The 22,560-nt window shown below is 48.8% G+C and overlaps 1 protein-coding gene across 1 annotated transcript; it reads right to left on the bottom strand.

The window, feature by feature from the left end:
* Nucleotides 1-1,904: 1,904 nt before the first annotated feature.
* MLEC (malectin) lies at nt 1,905-12,638 on the bottom strand (the record flags this gene model as incomplete). The annotated part of the gene is made up of 5 exons (XM_084254442.1): nt 1,905-2,134; nt 3,468-3,525; nt 3,612-3,788; nt 4,206-4,384; nt 12,413-12,638. 5 exons carry the CDS (start codon nt 12,636-12,638, stop codon nt 1,905-1,907), a joined length of 870 nt encoding a protein of 289 aa, XP_084110568.1.
* Nucleotides 12,639-22,560: the final 9,922 nt, after the last annotated feature.

The following is a 22,560-nucleotide window of genomic DNA, read 5'->3' as shown; positions in this document are numbered from 1 at the left end:
TCCTCTGCTTATGGCCTCAGGTCACAACTGTTCAGCTGCCTGACTCAATACCCTAGTACCAAGACCCAAGTTGCAGCTAAAACAAAGGGCTGTGACTCTCAAAGGACTAAATGACTAGCCTGGAATAATTCATTAAGAGAAAAAACCCAGGGCATGAGCGCAAGGGTTATTTACTTTGTTACATAAAGAGCAGTTCAAATACATGAAGTTCTTTAGAAACACATCCAAAAAGATAAATGCAAAATTGAACACACTCTAAAAAGATGGGGTTTGCCTGGGATTCTATGTTGTTCCAGCCCAAGTGAAGCTAATCCCGCTGGCATCCATCCACAAAATTTCTTGTAGTTTGACTGAGGTCTCCCTCATTGTTGCCCCAACTGGGAAATGGATGACGGTAACTAAAAAGCAGACAAATAGGGAACTTCATTTCCCACAAAAATTTCTCCAGGGAATTCAAGACAGACACTTAAATGCTAAGATTGGCTTCAGAATTGGTAGGGTTATGACTGATTGGAAATCTTTCAGCCCCACCATACCAAAAACCTGACTGCTATTTAAATCAGGAAATTAAAGAACAGAGCGGCATATTAAGACCAATGACATGTATCACCTGGCCAGACACAGCCAATCAGTCTAATTCCTTGGGGACAGTTCTAGGCATAAACCAAAACTGGAGGAACATGACACAGAAGATGGGAATAAATGAACATCAGATACCAGACACTCTCAATAGTGGTCAGTCACTCAGTAGGGCTCAAGTCTCTGAGGTTGTTCCTAAGTTATGCTAACATAAGCCTTTTCTAATCCAAAGACCAGAAGAGACTTTTAAGGTCAAGTGTTCTGTTGCTGCAGGCTGGTAAGCATCTGTCCCCTGGCAGCAAGACCCTATAAAGGGGCCAGTAAAAGAACTGCTGGGTCAGGTCCTCCTGGAGGCTGGCTCAGAGATCCAGGGAGGGAGTACCAAGAAGGTGAGGTGGTAAAGGATGACATTCAAGAAGAGAGAACCCAACATCCCAGGGTATTCTTCCCTTCTTGGCAATAACTTAGTGGGATGATTGAGAGAGAAGAGATTTCAAATGAACCAGATAAAGAAAAAAAAAAAAAAAGAGGAAATCAAGTCCCCAACAGGCACTGAAATCAAAATGATTTGTTGTGGTAACAAGAGGCAACTTGAGGACCTGACATAAAGTAATCGTCTTGGATACCAGACAGTCGTCTAACTGGTACATGTTAGGGAGACAAGCAATGACAAAGCTCAAACACTTAAGGTAGAACCACCAATGGCTGAAAATCAGAAAGGCTTCCAAGTAAGGAAGTAACTAGTTTTTCTTTTTCTTTAATCCCCCCTCCATTTTCATCTTTATTATACAAATTAGTCTCTCTCTCATACCCATACACACACAGACACACACACTCTCTCTCTTTCTCTCTCTCTCCCAGGACATCTGAAAATTTATCTGGACATAACTTCAGAACATACCCAATTCCCAACGCTGGTCTTCTCCAGTAATAAGATCATATTTCCCTGCTGTTAATTTCTAACCTAAAAAAAGGAACTGTTGTCTGCTCTGAGTTCAGAGTCCTTTCCACTAGGTATACAGACGAGGATCCTTGCACAGGTAGGATCCAGTTTACCCTAAGTACCCTAGAGAGGAAAGAGACAGCTGGGGTCAGTCACAAAGAAAGGACTTAGGACTGAAGCAGGTCTGGGACCAGGTGGTGGATGATGGCTGCTCTCTCTACTCACTCTGCCTCTTTCCATCTTTAATTTGTGTGTGTGTGTTTTGTTGTTTGGTTTTTTGTTGTTGTTGTTGTTTGTTATTGTGAAAAATACAGAAACCAAAATCAACATGTTTGGTTTCTTTCCCACACCCCTCCACCCTGTTCAGGATGATAAGTTGTTCTCACAACCGGCAGAGGCAGAAGAGGGTTGGAATGAAGACTCCAAAGGCCACCAGGATGGGAAACATGAGGCTGCTGTTGTCCGAGGCATACGGGTTGGGCGTTCGGGGGCCTGACTGCACCCGGTTCTTATTGGTTTGTCTTTTGAGATTTGATCCTTCATCATATTCTTCTTCTTCCTCCTCCTCTTCTTTTTTCTCTAATCCTGGATGAGGCTGCAGTTTTGGTACATCTGACCCAAGAGAGAGGAAAACTTTTAAGTAAGACCCACAGTATTTAGTAAGACCTTTAAAAATAGTCAGTGGGCTGTAACAGAGATCCCATGGCCTAACCAGGACCCACAGAGCCGAGTACTGCCAACCCTTGGCAATGGGGGGCTTATCACTTCCCCTTTCTGTTCTACTTCTTTAGAATCTCTAGGTGACAAGACAGGACAGGAACTATGACCCACGCAAAGTTAACTTTTTCAAGTTGTTCCCACATTCCTCTTTGATTCATATAGCAACTACAGATCCGACCTAGAGTTCTGGGTTCTCAAGATACACTGAGCCCTCTGCAATGTCCCCTCCTTAGGGGCTTGAGCTATATAGCTATTTGATGGTGAGACATCTTCCCAGGTGTCATATTAGTACTTGAAGGCATCAAGGCAATAGGATGAGCTCCTCACTCAGGATGAGTTAAGAAAAGGCACAGAGGCGAGTTAAGGGAGAAAACGGATAAGAGACAAGCATCCTCTGCACAATCAGCTGGGAAGCTGGCAGCTAAGACAATCTGAAACCCAAAACAGTGATAACCCTACAGTTAGGTCCCAAGGACAAGGAGACATTAGTTAAGTAAACTTCTGTCCCAATGTTGTCCAACAATACTGGATTCTTTCAGAGCTTACCAAAAACCCTAAAAACTTGTCCCCTTTGCCTTTTTTCCTTTCTGTCCCTAGGAAGATGTTATAAACAGAATAAGGACAAGTTTTAGGTGATTCCAATTGACTACACAGTTCAGAGCATACCAAGAGGTACCATTATTAACCCTAACTTACAGTGAAGTTAAAGGAATTTGTCTAAAACCAAATAGATGACTATATGGCAGCAAGATTTGAACACAGCTCTTACTTCAAAGCTACAGCCACCACCAAGCCAAACTTCAATCCCACCCACTGACTCTGAAAGTCCCCACAAGTTGACTTTAAGTGCTTACAAAAATCTGGTTAGGGGCCTCCCTGGTGGCACAAGGGGTTAAGCACTGCAGTGTGAAGCAATCCAGTCTCTGCTGCATGAGTTCGATCCCTGGCCGGCCAGGGAGCAACCCACATGACACAGCAGACCTCTCCTGACTCGCCCGCTGCTCCCCTCAGCAGTGTACTTCAGTCAATCTGCCTGTTCTGTTCCCCGCTCTGTCTCTGGTGAATCCTCTCACCCCCCTGCACCTCTGGCCCGTACCCCAGCTCTTGTATGCACAAATAAATAAATCTTAAAAAAAAAAAAATTTGGTTAGCTAAATTAGCCCAAGAATATTCTCAACCATATCCTTTAAGCCCAAGTCAAAAAGCAGGTCAAAACACAACTTACCATCCACGGTTCCAGCCAAGATGTAGAGTGCGCAGACTTTGGGATTGTCATAGTAACCCTAGGAAATAGGAAACCGTGATCAACCCCAGTAAACATTTCCCCTGCATCCTTTCTTTAGCTGTAAGGGCAGAGAAGGACTGTTACCTTAACAAACTCAATGTAGAGTTTCCCTGTGAAGGTGGAAACCTCTCCCTGGACACTCAGTTTCCCCTTTCTGATGCTCATAGGGATGATTTCATCATGAGCTGTGCTGTGTCCAACACGATCGAAGATATCCAAGTCCTTCACCACGACATGGCCATTCAATCGCACATCAAATACCTTTCAAGATTACAAAAGAAGGTAATGCCAAAAACATCAGCATCATACCCCATGAACAGCAACAGCAGATTTCAAATTCAAAAATAAGTTAAGAAAGGACAAGGCCGAATACCCTCCAAGGTGACAAAATTATTTTACCCGAACCAAATCAAAGTCAGTTCCTTCACTGTTAAGGCCTTACAATAGATGGTTGCCAAGAATAAGGATTCTGGCATTGCCTTCTGTCACCAACCTCCAACGGAAGTGCAGCCTCGTGAGCAATGGGACACAATTTCTCTGGGGACAGAAGGAATCCAGCATTTCCTCAAAGCTCATGTGTTACTACCTTCTGGAAGGTGTTTATACTCTGACCCGTAGCACGGGAACCAAGCGTGGTTAAGTACCCACTGGTCAAGCAGGGTCCTGACCAGGCCTTACCTTCTGCTGAGACTGTGCAAAATAGACCTCGGCAAATTTCAACACCAGCACATAGTCCCCCTCCTCCTTAATGGGCACTTCGTAGCCAAAGGTCTCCTCATTGTACCGCTCTGTTTGATATAGGATCTGATCCTCAGGATTGGAACGCAGGATTGGCAGTTTCATGCCATAGTCAGAGGCTGGGAACAAAAGACAAAGAAACTATATCAGAAGCAAAACACAAAAGAAAAGCAGAGACCCCAGATCTGCAGAGGCATTTTCAGGGCAAAGTTAAGGACCTTCCCAGTGGAAGGGGCCACCTCCCCTGCACCTAGCTCCCAAACAGACCAGACACAAAAGCAAGTATCAGGTAAGTATTAACAAGGAAGAAGAAAGAAACCAAATACTAACCACTCCAACAGCTTCTGTAACCCTCACAGCGGAACTTTTGGAAAGCACATTAAAATGACTTTTCTCACTGGGTTGAGAGTGATGGGAAGCGAACGAGTGTAACTCATTACCAGAACAAAATATTATCCTACAGATGCCTGCTTTTCTGAGAGGGAGAGCTTCAGAGAAACCTCGTGAAACAAGGGAGCTAGTCAGGAACTCTCTCAGACAATGAAGTTCAATGAATGCTTGTTCTCACAACCGTTAAGTCTAAAATAAACAGGTATTTGTTAGGAAAATCATTCCTTATTGTCTTAACTATAAATAAGATTCTGGGCCTCCCTGGTGGCGCAGGCAGTTGAGTGCCACACTGTGAAGTTGTCCAAAGCCTCTGCAGCGCGGGTTTGATCCTGGCCGGCTGGTGAGAATCCCACATGGCCAGGCGACCTCTCCTGTCGCACCCACTACTCCCCTCAGCAGTGTATTTCGTCAGTCTGCCTGTTCTGCTCCCAGGTCTGTCTCTGGTGAATCCTCTCACCCTTCCGTGCCTCTGGCCTGTACCCCAGTTCTTGTATAAAAAATAAATTTAAAAAAAATTATAAGATAGTAAAGTAATACCTTACTTCCCAAAGATTTACAAAACTCAACCTCATATATTTTCTCGAACATTTCCCCAGTTACACCACAGGAAAAAAGGTCCTAGTGGGGCCTCCGCGGTGGCGCAGCGGTTGAGCGATGGGTTGCGAAGCTGCCCGCAGCTTCTGCAACACCGGTTCGATCCCCGGCCACTGGGCAAGGGTCACACATGGCGCTCAGACCTCTCCTGCCCCCTGCTGCTCCCCTCAGCAATGTACTTCATCAGTCTGCCTGCTCTGCTCTGCTCTCTGTTCTGCCTCTGTTGAATTCTCTCACCCTCCCATGCTTCTGACTATACCCGGTGCTTGTATAAATAAATAAAATAAAATCTTTTAAAAAAAAAAAAAAAGGTCCTAGTGTATCCCCAGCACCTAACACAGTCCCTGGCACATAAATAAGCACTCATGAGATTTGCCACATGAGCAAATGGCAGTGAAAGAGGTGCCTGCAACGTGGTGAAGCCGCTGAACTTCTCTCCACAAGGCTAGAGCCCCCTTTCCCATTTCACGGACTAGCAAGGACAGAGGCAGGATAAAAGTGAAGTTGCTTATTTGGGTGAGAAGCAAAAGAACAGAAAACCTGTATTGCTTCTAGTCCTCCTCCAACTTGTATGTTTTTCTTCCCGCCCCCCACAAAACAAACTAAACTGGATTTGTTTCCTCAAATATAAGACTCTACACTCCAGTCCCAGAGCTACGCTTCTTCCTTCAGAGAGCAGCCTCTCACTGGCTTCTTCAGCCTGTGTACACACTGAAGCTTTCCAGTGTTCCATACATTCATTTTCCAAACTACAGACACAACAGTGATTTCAGTTACAGGTTTAGTCTTTCCTCCAGTCTGAAATGAAGATCTCAGGACCACCTTGCAATCCCACACAGTGACTCTGAAGACCTTTGGCAACTAAATGCTTCGGGGAATGTTCAAGAGCACTCATTCCTGGAGCTTTATCTTTTGAATCACCAATACTCCATTGAGGATCTTTTATCTCCAAGGGCAGCGGTAAAAGTAACTAAAAACCCAGGGCAGGCCCTCAAAAAAATAAACATAACTGTTAACAGTTCCTGTTAAGCTAGATCAGAAGGACTGATGAGACAGTAGAAGAGGAAATTCATTGTGTACTTTTGTCTTCAGATGTGCCTCATCCTATTTCTCCTCAAGAAATCCAAGAAGGGTAGCTGGGTAACACTATTAAGGATGTACTTCCCAGGCTCAAGCCATTATACTGGGACACAAACCTATAAACATTGCTATCTACAGTAGTCAGTCTCAGACCCACAAGGAAGGAACTCAACCATGTGATCAAAAACTATTTAACAGGCTGGGCCACCCCCGGTGGCCCAGGCTGTTGAGCACCACACTGTGACGCTGTCATCAGCCTCCATAGTGTTTGTTGGTTCGACCCCAGCCGTCCAGCTGGCCGGCAAGGGTCCCACATAGTGCAGCAGACTTCTCCTGTCTCGCCCGCTGCTCCCCTCAGCAGTATCATCAGTCTGCCTGTTCAGTTCCCCGCTCTGTCTCTGGTGAGTCCTCTCACCCCCTTGCACCTCAGACCTGTACCCCAGCTCTTGTATACATAAATAAATAAATCCTTTTTAAAAAAAAATTTAAAAACTACTTAACAACTTTGGAATTATCTTTAAATATTTTCACTTTAAAGCCCACTGGTTTTCCCAAGAGATCTGCCACATGAAAAGCTGAATTCACCCAAGTCCCAACAGATGTAGCTGCAAAAAAGGAGTTTTTCTCCTCCTCATCCTCCCCCCCCCCCGCCCCACCAGGCCTTGATGCATTCACAGCTAAATGGATTTCTCTAAAATACAGTGTACAGTCAGCACACTGCTGAAATTGGCACAATACAACCTAGACAGGGCCTCCCTGGTGGGGCAAGGGGTTAAGCACCACAATATGAAGCTATCCACAGCCTCTGCAGCACGAGTTCAATCCCCGACCAGCCAGGGAGCAACCCACATGGCGCAGCAGACCTCTCCTGACTCACCCACTGCTCCCCTCAGCAGTGTGTTCCAGTCAGTCTGCCTGTTCTGTTCCCCACTCTCTCTGGTGAACCCTCTCACCCCTCGCATCTCTGGCCTGTACCCCAGCTCTTGTATGCATAAATAAATAAATCTTTAAAAAAAAAAAGAAAACAATACAACCTAGACAGTTAAGAAGGGGGCCAAAGGGCATATATGATGTCTGCTGCGTCTCTGTTCTGGACAATGGAATAGCCCGGCTACTTAAAAATGCAGCCTAGCTTTTAGCGTAAGAGAGGCCGAGATATGAATCCCAGCTCTGCCTTCTACTGTGTAATGTAGAACAAGTTATTTTCTCCAAGCAATTTCTCCCCTGTAAAGTGGGGCTATCATCTATACCACATGGTTGGGGTGAGGATTAAAATATCTGTGAAGAGCTTAATACGATGCCTTACAGAAACAGACTGATACACAGGAATGATACAAACATATACACACATCAGCACTAAACAAATGCCTCCACTCTGGGGAGTCTAGGGAATGGACCAAGCAGAAATGGAATAAAACTAACTGGGCAAACCGCAGCTGGAAACCACAGAGATGGGAAAGCAAAGTGAGCAGGAGCAGCTTCTCCATAAAACCACCACAGTGCAGCTCCCTGCAGCGCTCCAGTATCACCACCCCTCATTAGGCCTCCTGATCACTTCTTTCTCCAGGAAGGCCAGTTCACAAAGAATTATTCTTTTTTTTTAAAAAAAAGATTGATTTAGGGCCTCCCCGGTGGCGCAGCGGTTGAGCACTGGGTTGCAAAGCTGCCCGCAGCCTCTGCGGCGCCGGTTCAATCCCCGGCTGCTCCCCGGCCACCGGAGGAGGGTCCCACATGGCGCGCAGACCTCTCCTGCCGCCCGCTGCTCCCCTCAGCAGTGTCCTTCGGTCCTTCTGCCTGCTCTGCCCCGCTCTGGCTCTGGTGAATTCTCTCACCCTCCCACGCTTCTGACTGTACCCAGTGCATGTGTAAACAAAACAAACAAACAAACAAACAAACATATAAATAAAACATGCCTCTATTAAAAAAAAAAAGATTGATTTATTTATGCATACAAGAGCTGGGGTACAGGTCAGAGAAGCCGGGGGTGAGAGGATTCACCAGAGACAGAGTGGGGAACAGAACGCGCAGACTGAGTGAAATACACAGCTGAGGGGAGCAGCGGGCAAGATAGGAGAGGTCTGCTGCACCATGTGGGTTGCTCCCTGGCTGGCCAGGGTTGAACTTGTGCTGCAGAGGCTTCAGATTGCTTCATAGTACAGTGCTTAACCCCTTGCACCACCAGGGAGGCCCCACAAAGAATTATTCTTATTGGACAGAAGCAGGGAAACCAAGGATTCAGTTAACCAAAAGAGAAGGTTAAAGGGCCTAGATGATTCTGTTGCTTTAACTCTAAATGGAGTAGTCAGACTGCCTGAATTGGGCTGAGGTTTAGAGTAAGACAGATCTGGATTTGAATCTTGACTCTGTCACTTACTATGTGATATGGAATACATTACTTTCTCTAGTGTTTTCTCACCTGTAAAATGGGGCTATCACAACCCTAAATTCTCTAACTTCAAGCTTCTGCTACTTAGAGGGCCTTCAAATGTAGCCTGCCTTTTATGTGACAGTAGAGAGAAAATTCTAAACAAATCCTGGGGCCTTAACCAAACGAAAGGCAGAAACTCTCATCCTATCTCTCAAGTTCTTATCTCCTCCAAGGCCAAATCCTTCCCCTCAGCCAAAAGGAAGGCTGCCTAGGAAAGGGTCTTCCTTAGGCTTGAAGAATTAGTAATCGGATAGGCTCAGGCCCTCAGCCAGCCTTTTTCCACTCTGGAGTCATGTTCTGCCCTACATTTAATTCCGTGTAAAAGGTCATCAAACAAAGAAAAGACAGAGACAATTTAACTTACTCTGGATAAGAGAGCTTTCAGACTCCTGTCCAGTTTCTAAAGCTTGAGAATGAAAGTAAGGTTCAGAAAGGTAAAGCAAATTCTTTAAGTTCATATAAATGATTAGCAGGTATCTTTCTATAAAAAGGAAATACCATCAGAGCCTCCCTGGTGGAGTAGGGTTTTAAAGTCTCAGCACCATAAGCCACTGCAGTGTTCGATCTCTGGCCAGGGAGCTGACCCACATGGCGAAGCAGACCTCTCCTGTCTCGCCCGCTGCTCCCCACTCTGTTTCTGGTGAATCTTCTCACCCCCGCCCCCACATCTCCAGCCTACACCACAGTTCTTGTATGCATAAATAAAAATAAAGCTTAAAAAAAGAAAAAAAAGGGAAATACCCTCTCCTAAAATCAAGCTAAATTCTAGGCCCTCTAGGCCAAGTACCCAGGCCCATTTTGAATCAAGAGGAACCCAGACTGAGCAGCTTAAGAACCTGCAATATGCCACATGCCAAAAACCCCCCAAAGTGCTTCAGAACCACTTCTATAGTGGTACTTCCATCTGTTGAAGCTCACAGGTTAAAAAAGCCCTTCCCAAGCCATTGGTATCTCCTATGAGCAGTAGCTATCCTCAAGGCACAAATGAAATTCAACAAACATTATGAAGTGCCTTTGAAAGCAAAAGCCACGAGGTGCCCTGAGCCTTTCACAGTTAGGAGAATGCTAAACTACAAAGACACTACAGAGAAACAGCAAGTTCAAAGGCAGGCCAAACCCTTATCTGGACTGACTTGGCAACAAATACCTGAATTCATTCAACATAAAATGAACTTTCCTCAACATGATGGAAACAATATCACAGACATGTGGGAAAAGAAACATACAGTTCCTACTGCAATTGGTGTAACTAGCTGTAGGAGACCAGGGTCTCCAAATACCCGGCGCGCCCCTTATCCAGACACTGCCACAGAAGTGAAAGCAGAGTGAACAGCTTCACTTCCCTTGGTGCCGACTTCTTAGCACATAAACAAACTATAGAGAACTGCCTCCTGAGAGTGGCTCACCTCTTAGTCCCAGACCTGCTGGCCAAACACTGCTCTCAGGATCCTAGTAAATGCAGTCCTGCCCTATCTGCAGCTGACAACCATCCTCTCTTTCTATTCCTATCTTAATAATGTTACACTTTATCCCCAAACCGGCAGGCAGAGAAGTGCAGAGAAGTTCCGATTAGAGACCGTCCCACCAGAGAACAGGGTCCAAGACATAACTCCAATCTACATAAGCTTTGGTAGATCTCATTTAATTTTACCTGCTACAACAAACTCCTCCAAAGGAAAAGCAACCCAAACACAGATCATCTACCACCCCCACCACCTGCACCAGCAAATTAAAACCAGGATTTCTCGGGCCTCCCTCATGGCACAAGGGGTTAAGCACCGCACTTTGAGGCAATCCGCAGCCTCTGCAGCTCGAGTTCGATCCCTGGCCAGCCAGGGAGCAACCCACATGGCACAGCAGACCTCTCCTGACTCGCCCACTGCTCCCCTCAGCAGTGTATTTCGGTCAATCTACCTGTTCTGTTCCCAGCTCTGTCTCTGGTGAATCCTCTCACACCCCTGCACCTCTGGCCTGTACCCCAGCTTTTGTATGAGTAAATAAATAAATCCTTAAAAAAAAAAAAAAAAAAACACAGGATTTCTCAAAAAAAAAAAACAGGATTTGTCAAAAAGGAGAGCAGCCAGGGACTAAACTTGTGTGGTCTTAGTCAGCTTCCTCCTCTGCACAATGGGCCTCCTAGGACCACGTAACCTATGTAAAATAAAGTCTGGTATCTGTAAGCGAAAGGAACCATCTGCATGGTTTTCACCACCGCTATCTCAAGAGGCAAAGTCCACAAACGGTCGCTAGTTTCCTCAAGTGCCCCTAACTCCCTTCCCACACCCAGGAAGAAATTAAGGGTCCAGGATGAAGACAGTAATGACCTCCTGCTATAAAGTCTGGTTTTGGCTGCTGTTATAACTGCTAAAGACAGAGGCCCTGACTCAGCTGAACCCAGGCTACTGCGACTTACATGCCAGGACTGAATAAATGATAAATTCCAAGACAAACAGAACTTCAGAAGACAGCCCCGTGTCCCAAGTCCTCACATGTATGGAAGCAAAAAGCTCCCTAATAGGACAAACTCTAGGGCACTGTGATTAATTTGGATGAACTAAGTTAAACCCTTAGCAAAGTCAAGAGCCAAATCTGGGCTTCGTGGAGAGAGTGAAAGTCTGTCTCCTAGTCGTCTGGAGGTGGCAAACTGCCAGTCTGGCAGCCTGCGAACAGCATACAGCATAAATCTCCTTCCAACACATGAAGCAGGGAACTTCCTTCTTAAACCTATTTCCCAGTCCCCCTTTCAAGAAAATACAGAGACTACAGCAGATTTTGCCCCAAAAGTGCTCGGCGGCCCACCTACATCACAAGGGCTCCTGGTGCAGAAACCTGGGTCCCATCAATCGTCTATTTATAAACTACCAGATCTGGCGTCGGGGTCGGGAATCTGCATTTTCAACCAGTTGCCCTGGCAAGTCTCACACGAGCTCTGAGGACTGTGCAGTTCTGTAAAAATTACGGTTGCTAAAACAAGTCAAAGTCATTCTCCCCACAGGCTGGAATCAGCCTCTCAGGCTCCATGCACTTTCTAAACACTCTGCTGTTACACCGGCTGACCCAGTTAACACTCCACAGCCTCGTGTGCAGGATGGCTTCAATACAGCCACCCTCTGGGGGCGGCCTGCAGCTTCCACTTTTAAGCACACGTATTCTTCGCTCCAAAGGGGGCCGGGAAGGCGGGAGCCTACAATCAAACTTTCCTGGCCCATCCTCTTCGAAGATTCCTCTCTATTCTGGCTGCGAGTCAAGCTCCACTCCCACAGACGGGCTCGGGAAAACGACCGAATTCAGGGCCGGCCGGGCTCGTCCTGCTAGGGGGGCAGAACCAGGCAGGCCGGAGCCCCGACAACCTGCAACCCGAGGCCTCGAGGTGGCAAAGGCCGCCCTCGCCTTTCCCAAGCGCGGGTGGAGGTGAGGGGGCCAGAAAACGCAGGCTGTGAGGTCCAGATTTAACTTCTCGCCAACTCTCTGCCTCAATGGCTCTAGGAAGCTGCGAGCCAGCGCCAGGCTCTGCGCTCCGCGCGGATCCCCGAGGACACCGCGGGGAGAAACTTCGCTCCGGAGCGGCGGCCCCGGCGCGGGGGCGGGGGCGGGGGCTCGGGGCCCGCAGCCCGGCCGGCAGGCCCGGCACCCCCGCTCGGCCGAGGGCTCTCACCTCGGCCCACCCGGCCCTCCAGAGGGTCCTTGCGGAAGTGGATCCCGTGCACGTCCACATGCGCCTCGCCGCCCGCGTTGACGGCCCAGATGACGCTCTCGGGCAGCCCGGCCCCCGCCGAGCCGGCCACGCCGAGCCCCGGACCCCGGAGCGCCGGCAGCAGCAGCAGCAGCAGCAGTCGCAGGAGCGCCACGACGGCTCCCTCCGCCGCGCGGGCGCCCAGCATGGCGGCCACCACAGCGGGGGCCGCCTCCGCCGACCCTCGTCCTCGGCCGGCCGCCAGGCCGCCCCGGGCTCAGAGACACAGCAGCACGGGCCGCTCCGACTCAGCCGCCGGGGACATGTCGCTCTCGGGCCTCCTTCTCCTCAGCCACGGGTGCCGCCTCCCACCTCAGGAACAACCTACCCCGCCGCCCGCCCCCGGCCGCGACGCCGCGGCCAATCAGCGACCGGCCCTCATTAATTACCCACTACCCCGCCGGGAGGCGCCCGCCCATTGGCTCGTAGGCGCGGGAAGGGGCGTGGCCGCCCGCCGGCTCCGGCCCTACCATCAGGCGCGAGATGGAGCGCGCGCAGAGGTTGCGAGTTCGGTTGAAGCGATGGTTCGATGCGGAAGTGGCGGGGTGCAGCGCCCAGGCGGCCCCGGAATCCCGCAGCTGACTGGGAAAGGTGGCCGAGGGGGGAAGGTTTAGGACAGGGCGCACTGACACGTCGCCAGCACTTCCGGTGCTCCAGATTTTGGGACTAAATAGGCTCCAGAGGGGGCGTTGCCGACTTGCGCCCCCTCGTCCTTTCTCGGGGAGAAGCATGAGTGTAGGCGCCAGTAGGAGAAGCCACGGACACGCTTCCGACCCGAGATTCGGTCTTTTTTCCCTGCGTGAGCCTCCTCCAGAGGCCACAGGCACTGGCCCTCAGAGAGAGTCCCACGAGGCCAAGGCCCCGCCCCCACCCCCAGGGGGCACGGGGCTGGTGGTAGCGTCCAGGCGGCTGTCCAATCAGAGGACTCCAGCGCAGCGGAAACGCGTGGCGGGGGGGGGGAAGGCTACCCGCGTCTCCATGGCGACGGCCTCAGGCCGGGGGCGGGACTCGGCAATTGCCCGCTTGGGCGAGCGAAGACTGGGGCAGCGCCGGGTCTGGAGGGCCGGGCCGGCGGCGACTAGGCGCACGTGCCCCCTCGCTGCGTGGCGGTTCTCACGGCGCTCGCCTGCGCAGCGGGCCCTGCTCCCACGTGTCAGATAGAGAAACAGGCCCAGAGCGGGACGGAATGTTGCTGCACGCCCAAAACCCATTTGTTCCACAAATACTCTGCTACGGGGATGGTCAGATTTAGCAGATAAAATACAGGAAACCCAGTTAAATTTGAATTTCAAGTAAACTTTTGAAATATTTAAAATGAGACCTAGTCATAACTAAAAAATGATTCGTTTGTCTAAATTCAATTTTAGCTGGGATTTTTGCATTTCATGTGACAACCCTATCTGCAGACCAGGCAGTGAACTTTGGGCAGCTGTAAACAAAAACACACCCAAGGTCCCACATGAGAGGCACAGACTGAACTACCCACAACTCCATTATTTTGTTAGAACAATGATGAACGCCTACAAAGGGACAAAACTGTGTACAAAAATGGAGAGTCTCAGCAGAGCGTTTTAAATGAGCAGCAATTCCTTCCCCAGCTCTAAGGGCAGACACCACAGGGGTAACTTTTGGGGTATCTGTTCCTGATCCCACTTCTTTTCCTCTGTTTTGCAAGGATCTGGCTTCTCTCAAGGCTCTCTGGGGCCCTACTCTGGGGTTTTTAACCCTACTGTCCTATGAAAACTCATCTTTGACAAGTTGGAGCAGGGGCTGGGTTCAAAGCAGGCAGGAAGAAGTGATGAGCCTATGTTCCCTCAGGCAGCTGACCTGCAGAGCTGGTCTTGCAGCCACACACAACACTGCCTCTAGGAGCTCATGTTTATTTCATCCTCAGGGCATCTAGTCTGGAGAAACTCACAAAAACGTGTTAAACTTTTGAGGAGGTTTCAAAAGACCCAATTTTAAGCTTTCCCTCAGTCTCCCAGACCTTTGGTCAACCCCAGGTGGTGAACAACATACCTGGCCAAGCCCCAATGACTCTTCAGATTCCATTCCTGGCTAGGATACTCTTGGACCAAGGAGCCAGGCTCCATCTTTAAGATGCAGGTGCTTATGGACTGGGTCACCTCTTAGATAAAACAAAAGTTCTAAGACCCAGAGGCAGGATAAGCTCGGGGTTTGAGTTGGACTGCCTGGGTTTCAAGCCCTTCTCCCCCATGGACTCATTCTGTGTTCTTTGGCAAGTGATATATCTCTGCAAGTTTCAATTTCCTCAACTGCAAAAGAAATAATAGTTCCTCCTTCAGAAGGTAGATATAAGGATTAAAGAAGGTAAGGTGGCAATCTCACCTGTGAAAAGTTGACATTATTGAAGCCATTTAAAATAAAGCTGGAGGGCCTCCCCAGTGGCGCAGTGGTTGAGCGCTGGGTTGCGAAGCTGCCCGCAGCCTCTGCAGCGCCGGTTCCATCCCCGGCTGCTCCCCAGCCACAGGAGGAGGGTCCCACATGGCGCGCAGACCTCTCCTGCCGCCCGCTGCTCCCCTCAGCAGTGTACCACGGTCCTTCTGCCTGCTCTGCTCCCCGCTCTGGCTCTGGTGAATTCTCTCACCCTCCCGCGTTTCTGAATGTACCCAGTGCTTATATAAATAAACAAAAATAAATCTTTAAATAAATAAATAAATAAATAAATAAATAAAATAAAATAAAGCTGGAGGGCCTCCCGGTGGTTCAAGGGATTAAGTCTCAGTACTATGAAGCTATTTTCAGCAACTGCAACATGAGTTTGATCCCCAGCCAGGGAGTTTCTCACATGGCGCAGCAGACCTCCCCTGTCCCGCCAATGCTTCCCTCAGCAGTGTATTTCAGTGGATCCAACTGTTCTGCTGCTCCCCACTCTCTCTCTGGTGAATCCTCTCACCACTACCACCACCACCACCCCCAGAACTTCTGGCCTGTACCCCAGTTCTTGTATGTATAAATAAATAAATCTTTAAAAAAATAAAATAAGATAAAATTGAGCTGGAGCAGACCACAACTAAAAAGGCTGTTTCACTGTCCTCTTTAAATTGGACTACAGCCCTGGACTGGGCCAATAGGCAACACTCCAAGAAGTCAGCAAAAACAAGAATAGTCTGTTTGAAAAAACTGATAAAGTGAATTTTTGGCTACTTTTACCAGCCTCCACCTGGTCATTACCTCATCCTTCCTTTCTATTTATAAAAAAGCCCTAACCTTTGTCCCTCCTCTAGACATGTTTTGGGTTTCGGCCTAAATCTTTGTACCTCACATTGTCATTCTCTACTATTCTCAAATAAACACACTTTAGCTTGCTCACTCACCTTGCTTTTCTCTTATTGAAGGTCGCCAACTATGTGATGTTCTGGAAAAGGCAAAACTACGGAGACAGCAAAAGATCAGTGGTTACAGGGCTTGCTGGGTGAGGGAGGGGTGAATAGGTGCAGCACAGAGGATTTTTAGGGCAGCGAAACTGATGGAGGCTACAAGTAGAAAAGTTGGAAAAGAGGCACCACCAGACCAGAAGCCTGGTTCATGCAATGCTGGGATCTGGAGGTGGGGGTAGCGTGATTAACATAGTAATAAAACTATGAAATGAAAAATCCTTAGGCACCAAATGCTATAGCAAGTATCAGAATGCTATGGAGAGTATCGTGAGGTACGGCGCATACCCGAGGTGGGGATATGGCAATTGAGGGTCGTTGTAAAGAATCATTGGTCCCTACAAAACTTAGGGACACCCTAGAAGTAATTAGGTTAACAAAAGTTAACAGCTCCACAAAGGAATGAGCGCCTTCCAAAGAGAAGACTATCGCAGAGCAATTCCTGCCTGGCAAAGGGCAGCAGCCTCCCACCAGCCTGTGACTAAGCCAGTGCTTCTCTCCACACACCTTCTCCCTTTGCAAAGTAGCAGAGGCAGCTCCTCCCCAGGCTGCCTGCCCCTGACCATGCAGGCCTTTCTTTAGTCAACCCAGCCCTTCCAGGGGCAGCTCTTCGTGCCCGCTTGTGTCTGCAAGCGTCCTTTCCTTCCCTCCCTTTTTATTATAAACCTGCCCTTCTGGATATAACTAAAGCCTCTGTCTCATGGGGAAAATCACTGGTGCCACTGGAAGGGGAGCTCTGGTGAAACTTTTCCTAGTTAACCCAATGGAGCCCACTCTCTGAAACCAACATCTCCAAAACTGACTTCAAAACTACTCTGTATGAGGGGCCTCCCTGGTGGTGCCAGGGTTAAAGACAGCACTATCAAATTATCACCAGTCAAGGCAGCATGAGTTAGATCCCAGACCAGCCAGGGAGCTAATCCACATATGGAGCAGCAGACCTCTCCTGTCTCACCCGCTGCTCCACTCAGCAGTGTATTTCAGTAGATCTGCTTGTTCTGCTCCCCACCCTGTCTCTGGTAAATCCTCTCACCCCCACTCCCGCACCTCTAGCCTACACCCCAGACCTTGTACATATAAATATTAAAAAAAAGAAGAAATAATGATAACAGATAATGCAGGTAATTTTGATAAATAGAAAAACCTTGGTGAAGTGCTCAGGGGAAGGCTTGGGGAAACCCTTTATCCAGGGGGAGAGGGAAGCCAAAGGGATCCAGAGTTCAAAAGTGGAAAATGGAACAACTGTGATCCCCAGGGGCAGTGTCTCCTCCACTCACGAAACTGAAAAGGGGTGTGTCTTCCTGTACAGATAAGGATCAAAAGAACAAAGCATACTATTAATTACGTCTTGCCTATTTTAAGTTTATGGAATATCCCCTCCCTCCCTTAAAGATAAGCTCAAGATAGAAGTTCAAAAGGTAAACACAGCGAGGAGGTGGGGCCAGTCCTGCCTTCTGCTCAGCTATCCTTGCCAGGCCTTGCACTTGGAGGTGGGTGGTCTGGTGCCAAAGCCAAGTGTCCCTGGACCCTGGGCCTCTAGTAGTTAGCCAGCAGGAGGGCCAGAGGCACCTTAAGAGGATCCCAGTGCTGGGACCTGGTGGGCAGCTTGAGCAGAACTTCAAAGAGAGGAAGAATGGACTTGATTTCTCTTCCCTCAAGAGGATGTGAGTCACAGGGAAGAAGCCAGTCATGCCTCAGATTCCCTAGGAAAAAGGAAGAAAAAGCAAGCACCTTCCCATCTGGGTGGGCTTGGACAAGTCACTTCTTTCTGCAGCTTGGTTTCCTTACCTGTAAATGAAGTGATGGCAACTTTCAGTCTCCAAGGGTCGGAATGAGTATTATATAGATTATATATTCCACAGCCACCGTAAGAACTCCATATACATTAGCTATTCTTATCATCTCCTTGATACTATCTCCCACTCTTTTCATTATAGTAAGAACACCATTTTTAGATTCAGGAACTTGAGGGACAGTGTTTGTTATCTGTTCAAGGTGTTTGTTTGGCAACTCACATGCCCTCTCTGAACCTCAGTTTCCTCATCTGTAAAATGGGGTAGTTGTAAAGATGGAATGAGATGATGAATAAGAGAAACTTAACACATCCCCAACAATACCACATGAATAAATATTGCAACTGCTTTATCCTTTTCGTTCTCTCTTCCCTAGAGGTGGGCAAATTAGGGAAGCAACAAGAAGAAACACGGCAGCTAGTGTTACAGGGCAGGGAGAGGGGCACCCCAGACCCCACGAACCTGCCTGCTCTAAATAGTTTCTGCCATCCATCGCATCAACACAAAACATATAAGACTTTAGTGGGAAGAAACTTTAATAGAGTTAGTAAACAATACAGGAAAGACAAAGAATATAGTTTCTAAATCAAGCACCCAAAGTTACCCATCCCCTCGTGGGTAAAAGTCCGCCAAGCAGGAATGGCCCAGAGCAAGTCCCCAAAGCCTGCCACGAGTCTAAAGCATCTTCCAGTGCAGACCCACAGAAAAGGATCAGAAACAACCAGACAAGTCTGGGAGGAAAAGAGCAAAATCAAAATCAAGACAAAAACCGCCATTGTCACCTCCCCGTGGGTCTCTCACCCACACCTGTGTCACCCAGTCCATGACCAAAAGGCAAGCGCAGTTTCTTCACATGTCTCTCGGCTCCATGTGCCTCCTCCAGCTCTCCTTCTGGATCTTCATCCTGCTTCCTTCCTCCCTCAGTCTCCTCTGCAGCTTCTTTTCTTCCTGCTCAGCTCCACCCTCCTTTTGGGTGGGGCAGGAAATCTGGAACCTCCCTCTTTCCTGGGGACCACCCTGTTATACTAGCACTGTTGACTCATCAACTGTCCCTTTAGCTCGTGGGAGCAGAGGGAGACCTGAGGTCAGGAGAGACACCAGGGTCAGGACCTGGAGCCCTTACTGCCCCTGAAGGCAACCATCACAAATGACAGCCACCCCACAGCGGTTAAAGTCTAAGCTCGGGCCTCCCAGGTGGCGCAGAGGTTGAGCACTGGGTTGCAAAGCTGCCCGCAGCCTTTGCAGCGCCGGTTCGATCCCCAGCTGCTCCCCAGCCCCTGGAGGAGGGTCCAACATGGCGCGCAGACCTCTCCTGCCACCCGCTGCTCCCCTCAGCAGTGTGCTTCGGTCCTTCTGCCTGCTCTTCTCCCTGCTCTGGCTCTGGTGAATTCTCTCATGCTCCCACGCTTCTGACTGTACCCAGTGCTTGTATAAATAAATAATACAAATAAATAAATAAATCTTTAAAAAAAATAATAAAGTCTAAGCTCTATCAAGCTATTGCCAGCCACTGTAGCAGGAGTTCTATCCCCAGCCAGGGAGCTGACCCATTTGGTGCAGCAGACCTCTCCCGTCTCATCCGCTGCTCCCCTCAGCAGTGTATTTCAGTTAATCCACCTGTTCTGCTTCCCATTCTGTCTCTAGTGAATCCTCTCACCCCCTCTACCTCTGGCCTACACCCCAGTTCTTCCACATAAAAATAAATAAAATTTATTTTAAAAGAAATGAGAAGGATCCAAGTAGTCAGAGAGTGCAAGGAAAAGCATTCCAGGCAGAGGAAATGGCATGTATGAGGCCTGGCCCTCGGCCCTCTACTAGACATGCATGGCTACTTCTTCACAAACACCTACCAAGAAGGTGCAATAATTAGTAACCGATAACAAGGCTCAAAGAGGAAAAGGGACTGTCTGAAGATATCCATCTTATCCACATAATTCCCTTAACTCCAGTGAGGCGCAGAACTGAGATGAGAAGCCAGTTCATGTGACCACCAAAGTCTATGCCTCAGTCACCTCTCTAGGAAAGGCAGGCATCAGCAAAAACATGACAGCAGGTGGCAGGCACCTCCAAAGGGGTGATGGGATAGTCTGGCTCTTTACCATGTTGCCATAGGGATGTTTCCCTGTAACCTGAGCCCCAGGCACAGCTGACAGGATCCAGGCCACCTTGCAGGACCATGTGGAGCAGCCGTTCACTGCTCACTCCCTGATCATCGAGCCAGATCCCAGATTTAGGCTGTGATTATCTTGTCACTTGTCACTGTGAGAGGTTCCACCACAGTCATTAAAGAATGTCATGGCTGGCTCTCCCTTTCCCTTTACTTGACAGGGAATCATGGAGGCATGAAGACACACGGGAGAGAGGAGTAGGGAAATGGGAATGACAATGCAATAATGATAATAGAGAAAACCGTTAGCGCGCTCGCTGTGTGCCAGGCACTGTTCTAAAGGCTTCAATTATACTAATTGCTTAATCCTCAAATGTTATAACATCATCTCTGTTTTACAGATGAGGAAACTGACACCCAGAGGGTCTCATAACTTATCTGCGATGACAACAGCTGATAAGAAGCAGAGCTGGGATTCAAACCCAGATAGCTGGCTCCTGAGCCCATAAACATTTTTTAACCCTTTTATTGTAAAAGAAAGGGATGGGGGGGGTTGTTCTTCCATTATGGGATAGGAAGCCTGGTTTTCTTTCTGTTGACCTGCATCGCTACTGGGAAGCTCCCGTTTCCTCGGCTGCTCTGAGATTTGCTCCACCTTCTGGACAGATCTGTTCCCAAGGCAAGCCTTTTATAAGCACCAAGGTTTCCGCTGCACGGGCCTGGGGCACACAAGAAGCAGCTCCGCAGAGGCCTTACCTGAACCTCTCACATTCCAGGGTCTGCTGTGGGATTCCCCCCTTGCCTGCCTCTGTTCCTCCCTCCACCCGGTGCACCAGGGAGGTGGGGTTATGCCTCCTTTCCCAAAGGAGCCACTGTCTCCCTTACCTCCAGGCTGTTCTCTCAATCCACGCAGTCCCCCACCTCCTCCTATCAGCTGATCCTTCAGATCCTAGTTAATCTGTCCTTTTCACCCCACCCCAACCCTGTCAGGTTGGATTCAGTGTCTTTCTTGTACCTTCACTGCTCTTAAACGAATCTTGTAAATAACCTAGTGAGTCACACTTCTCCCCTACCTACACTAGTCTGTTCTCTTACCTGTTTTCCCTTCTGGAGTCTGAGCCCTTGAAGATAGGAACCCTGACACATAGTAAGTGCTCAATAAATATCAGCTGAGTGCATGAATAAGTAAATGAGCTGGACTTACAAGTCACATGGAGACAAATACAGGTTCGCGTGCAGTCCTTTCAGATGTTGTGTGCTCCTCTAAGACGACACACGCAGAGCTTCCCACCAGGGGAGTATTAAAGCAGTGGTGGGGCCAGAGCTGAGTTGGAACAGGAGCAGGCAGGGCTGCAGGCAGGCCTCTCATGGCATGGAGCCAAGAGCTTAGTCTCAGAATTGGATTATTAGAGCAAATCGGAGTTTCCAGCCCCCCGGCCTCAGGGACATGGGAATTACCCAGGCTTCAGGCCAGGCCCCACAGTCCTTTCTACATTCTCTGCCAGGCCTGAGAACAAGGATCCTCCCTCTGCGTAGCATATGGGCAGGGGATTCCTCATCCTCTTCCAAGCAGCCTTTAGCCCCGCAGCCTCTCCTCCCGCCCCACAAGCCTGTAAACACACCTGCCTCCCACACACCTGAGTTTTACAGCCATGTTATTAAATTGTGGTCCCCAAATTGGCAGGTGTCCGCATTCCCTGGGAGTTTGTTACAGATGACAGTTCATGAGCCCCTCCCACAACAGGAAATCAGAATCACCGGGTGAGACCCAGATTTGTGGCTTAACAAAAGTGCCAGGTGATTCTTATATGCAAATTAAGAGTTTGAGACCCACTGACTTGGAGTACGAGGTCCATCCCACACCACTGTCTGATGATGCCCCAAACCTGCCAAAGATACTGGGCAACGTCGGCCCAGTCTTCTCCCTCCAGTCTCCTTCCACCCTTCACTTATAGAAATTAATCACATGGGGCCTCCCTGGTGGCGCAAGGGGTTAAATCTCAGCACTATGAAGCTATCCGCAGCCACTGCAGCAGGAGTTTGATTCCCCGGCCAGGGAGCTACCCACATGGCACAACAGACCTCTCCTGTCTCACCTGCTGCTCCCCTCAGCAGTGTATCTCAGTCCTTCTGCCTGTTCTGCTCCTCACTCTGTCTCTGCTGAATCCTCTCATCCCCCGCACCTCTGGCCTACACCCCAGATCTTGTATGCGTGAATAAATAATTCAAAAATTTTAAGAAAATCAATCACAATTACAGAGGATCCTGTTTAATCTCATCACATTGCACAATTCCACGGCACTCTCCACTGAGTTTGGGGAATAGCGGCCCCTGGAGGTGTGCAAGGCACCCAGCCAGAGCGCTTTACCATTTCCACATGACACAGGAAGAAACCGAGGTTTAGAGAGGGGACATGACCAGCCCAAAGTCACACAGCAAGTAAACCCAGACTCTAACTATTCTATCATCCTGCTTCTCCCTCAACAGAGAGGATAACAGCTGTTTCCACATCTGTCCACTCACACACGCTGGGATTCCCTCCAGGGCAAAAATCTTGTCAGCATTTCTTCAAGTGCACCTGTTCTGACCACCCCAGAGAAGCCCAGGGCTCCTGTCACCCTACGGAAAGTCCCTGTGTGTTTCCTTAGCAGCAGTATCCCAATTTATAATCATGTATGGATGTGATTATTTCACATCTGCCTCCCCAACTAGTAAGAAAGCACCAGAAGACAGGAAGCAGGGCAGAGCCTGCTCAGGACTTAGCCAACGTCC

Source organism: Talpa europaea (assembly GCF_964194135.1).
Source record: "Talpa europaea genome assembly, chromosome: 14".
NCBI classification, from domain to species: domain Eukaryota; kingdom Metazoa; phylum Chordata; class Mammalia; order Eulipotyphla; family Talpidae; genus Talpa; species Talpa europaea.
Note: the sequence above shows the minus strand (reverse complement) of the source record. Positions and strands in the feature narration are given on the sequence as shown.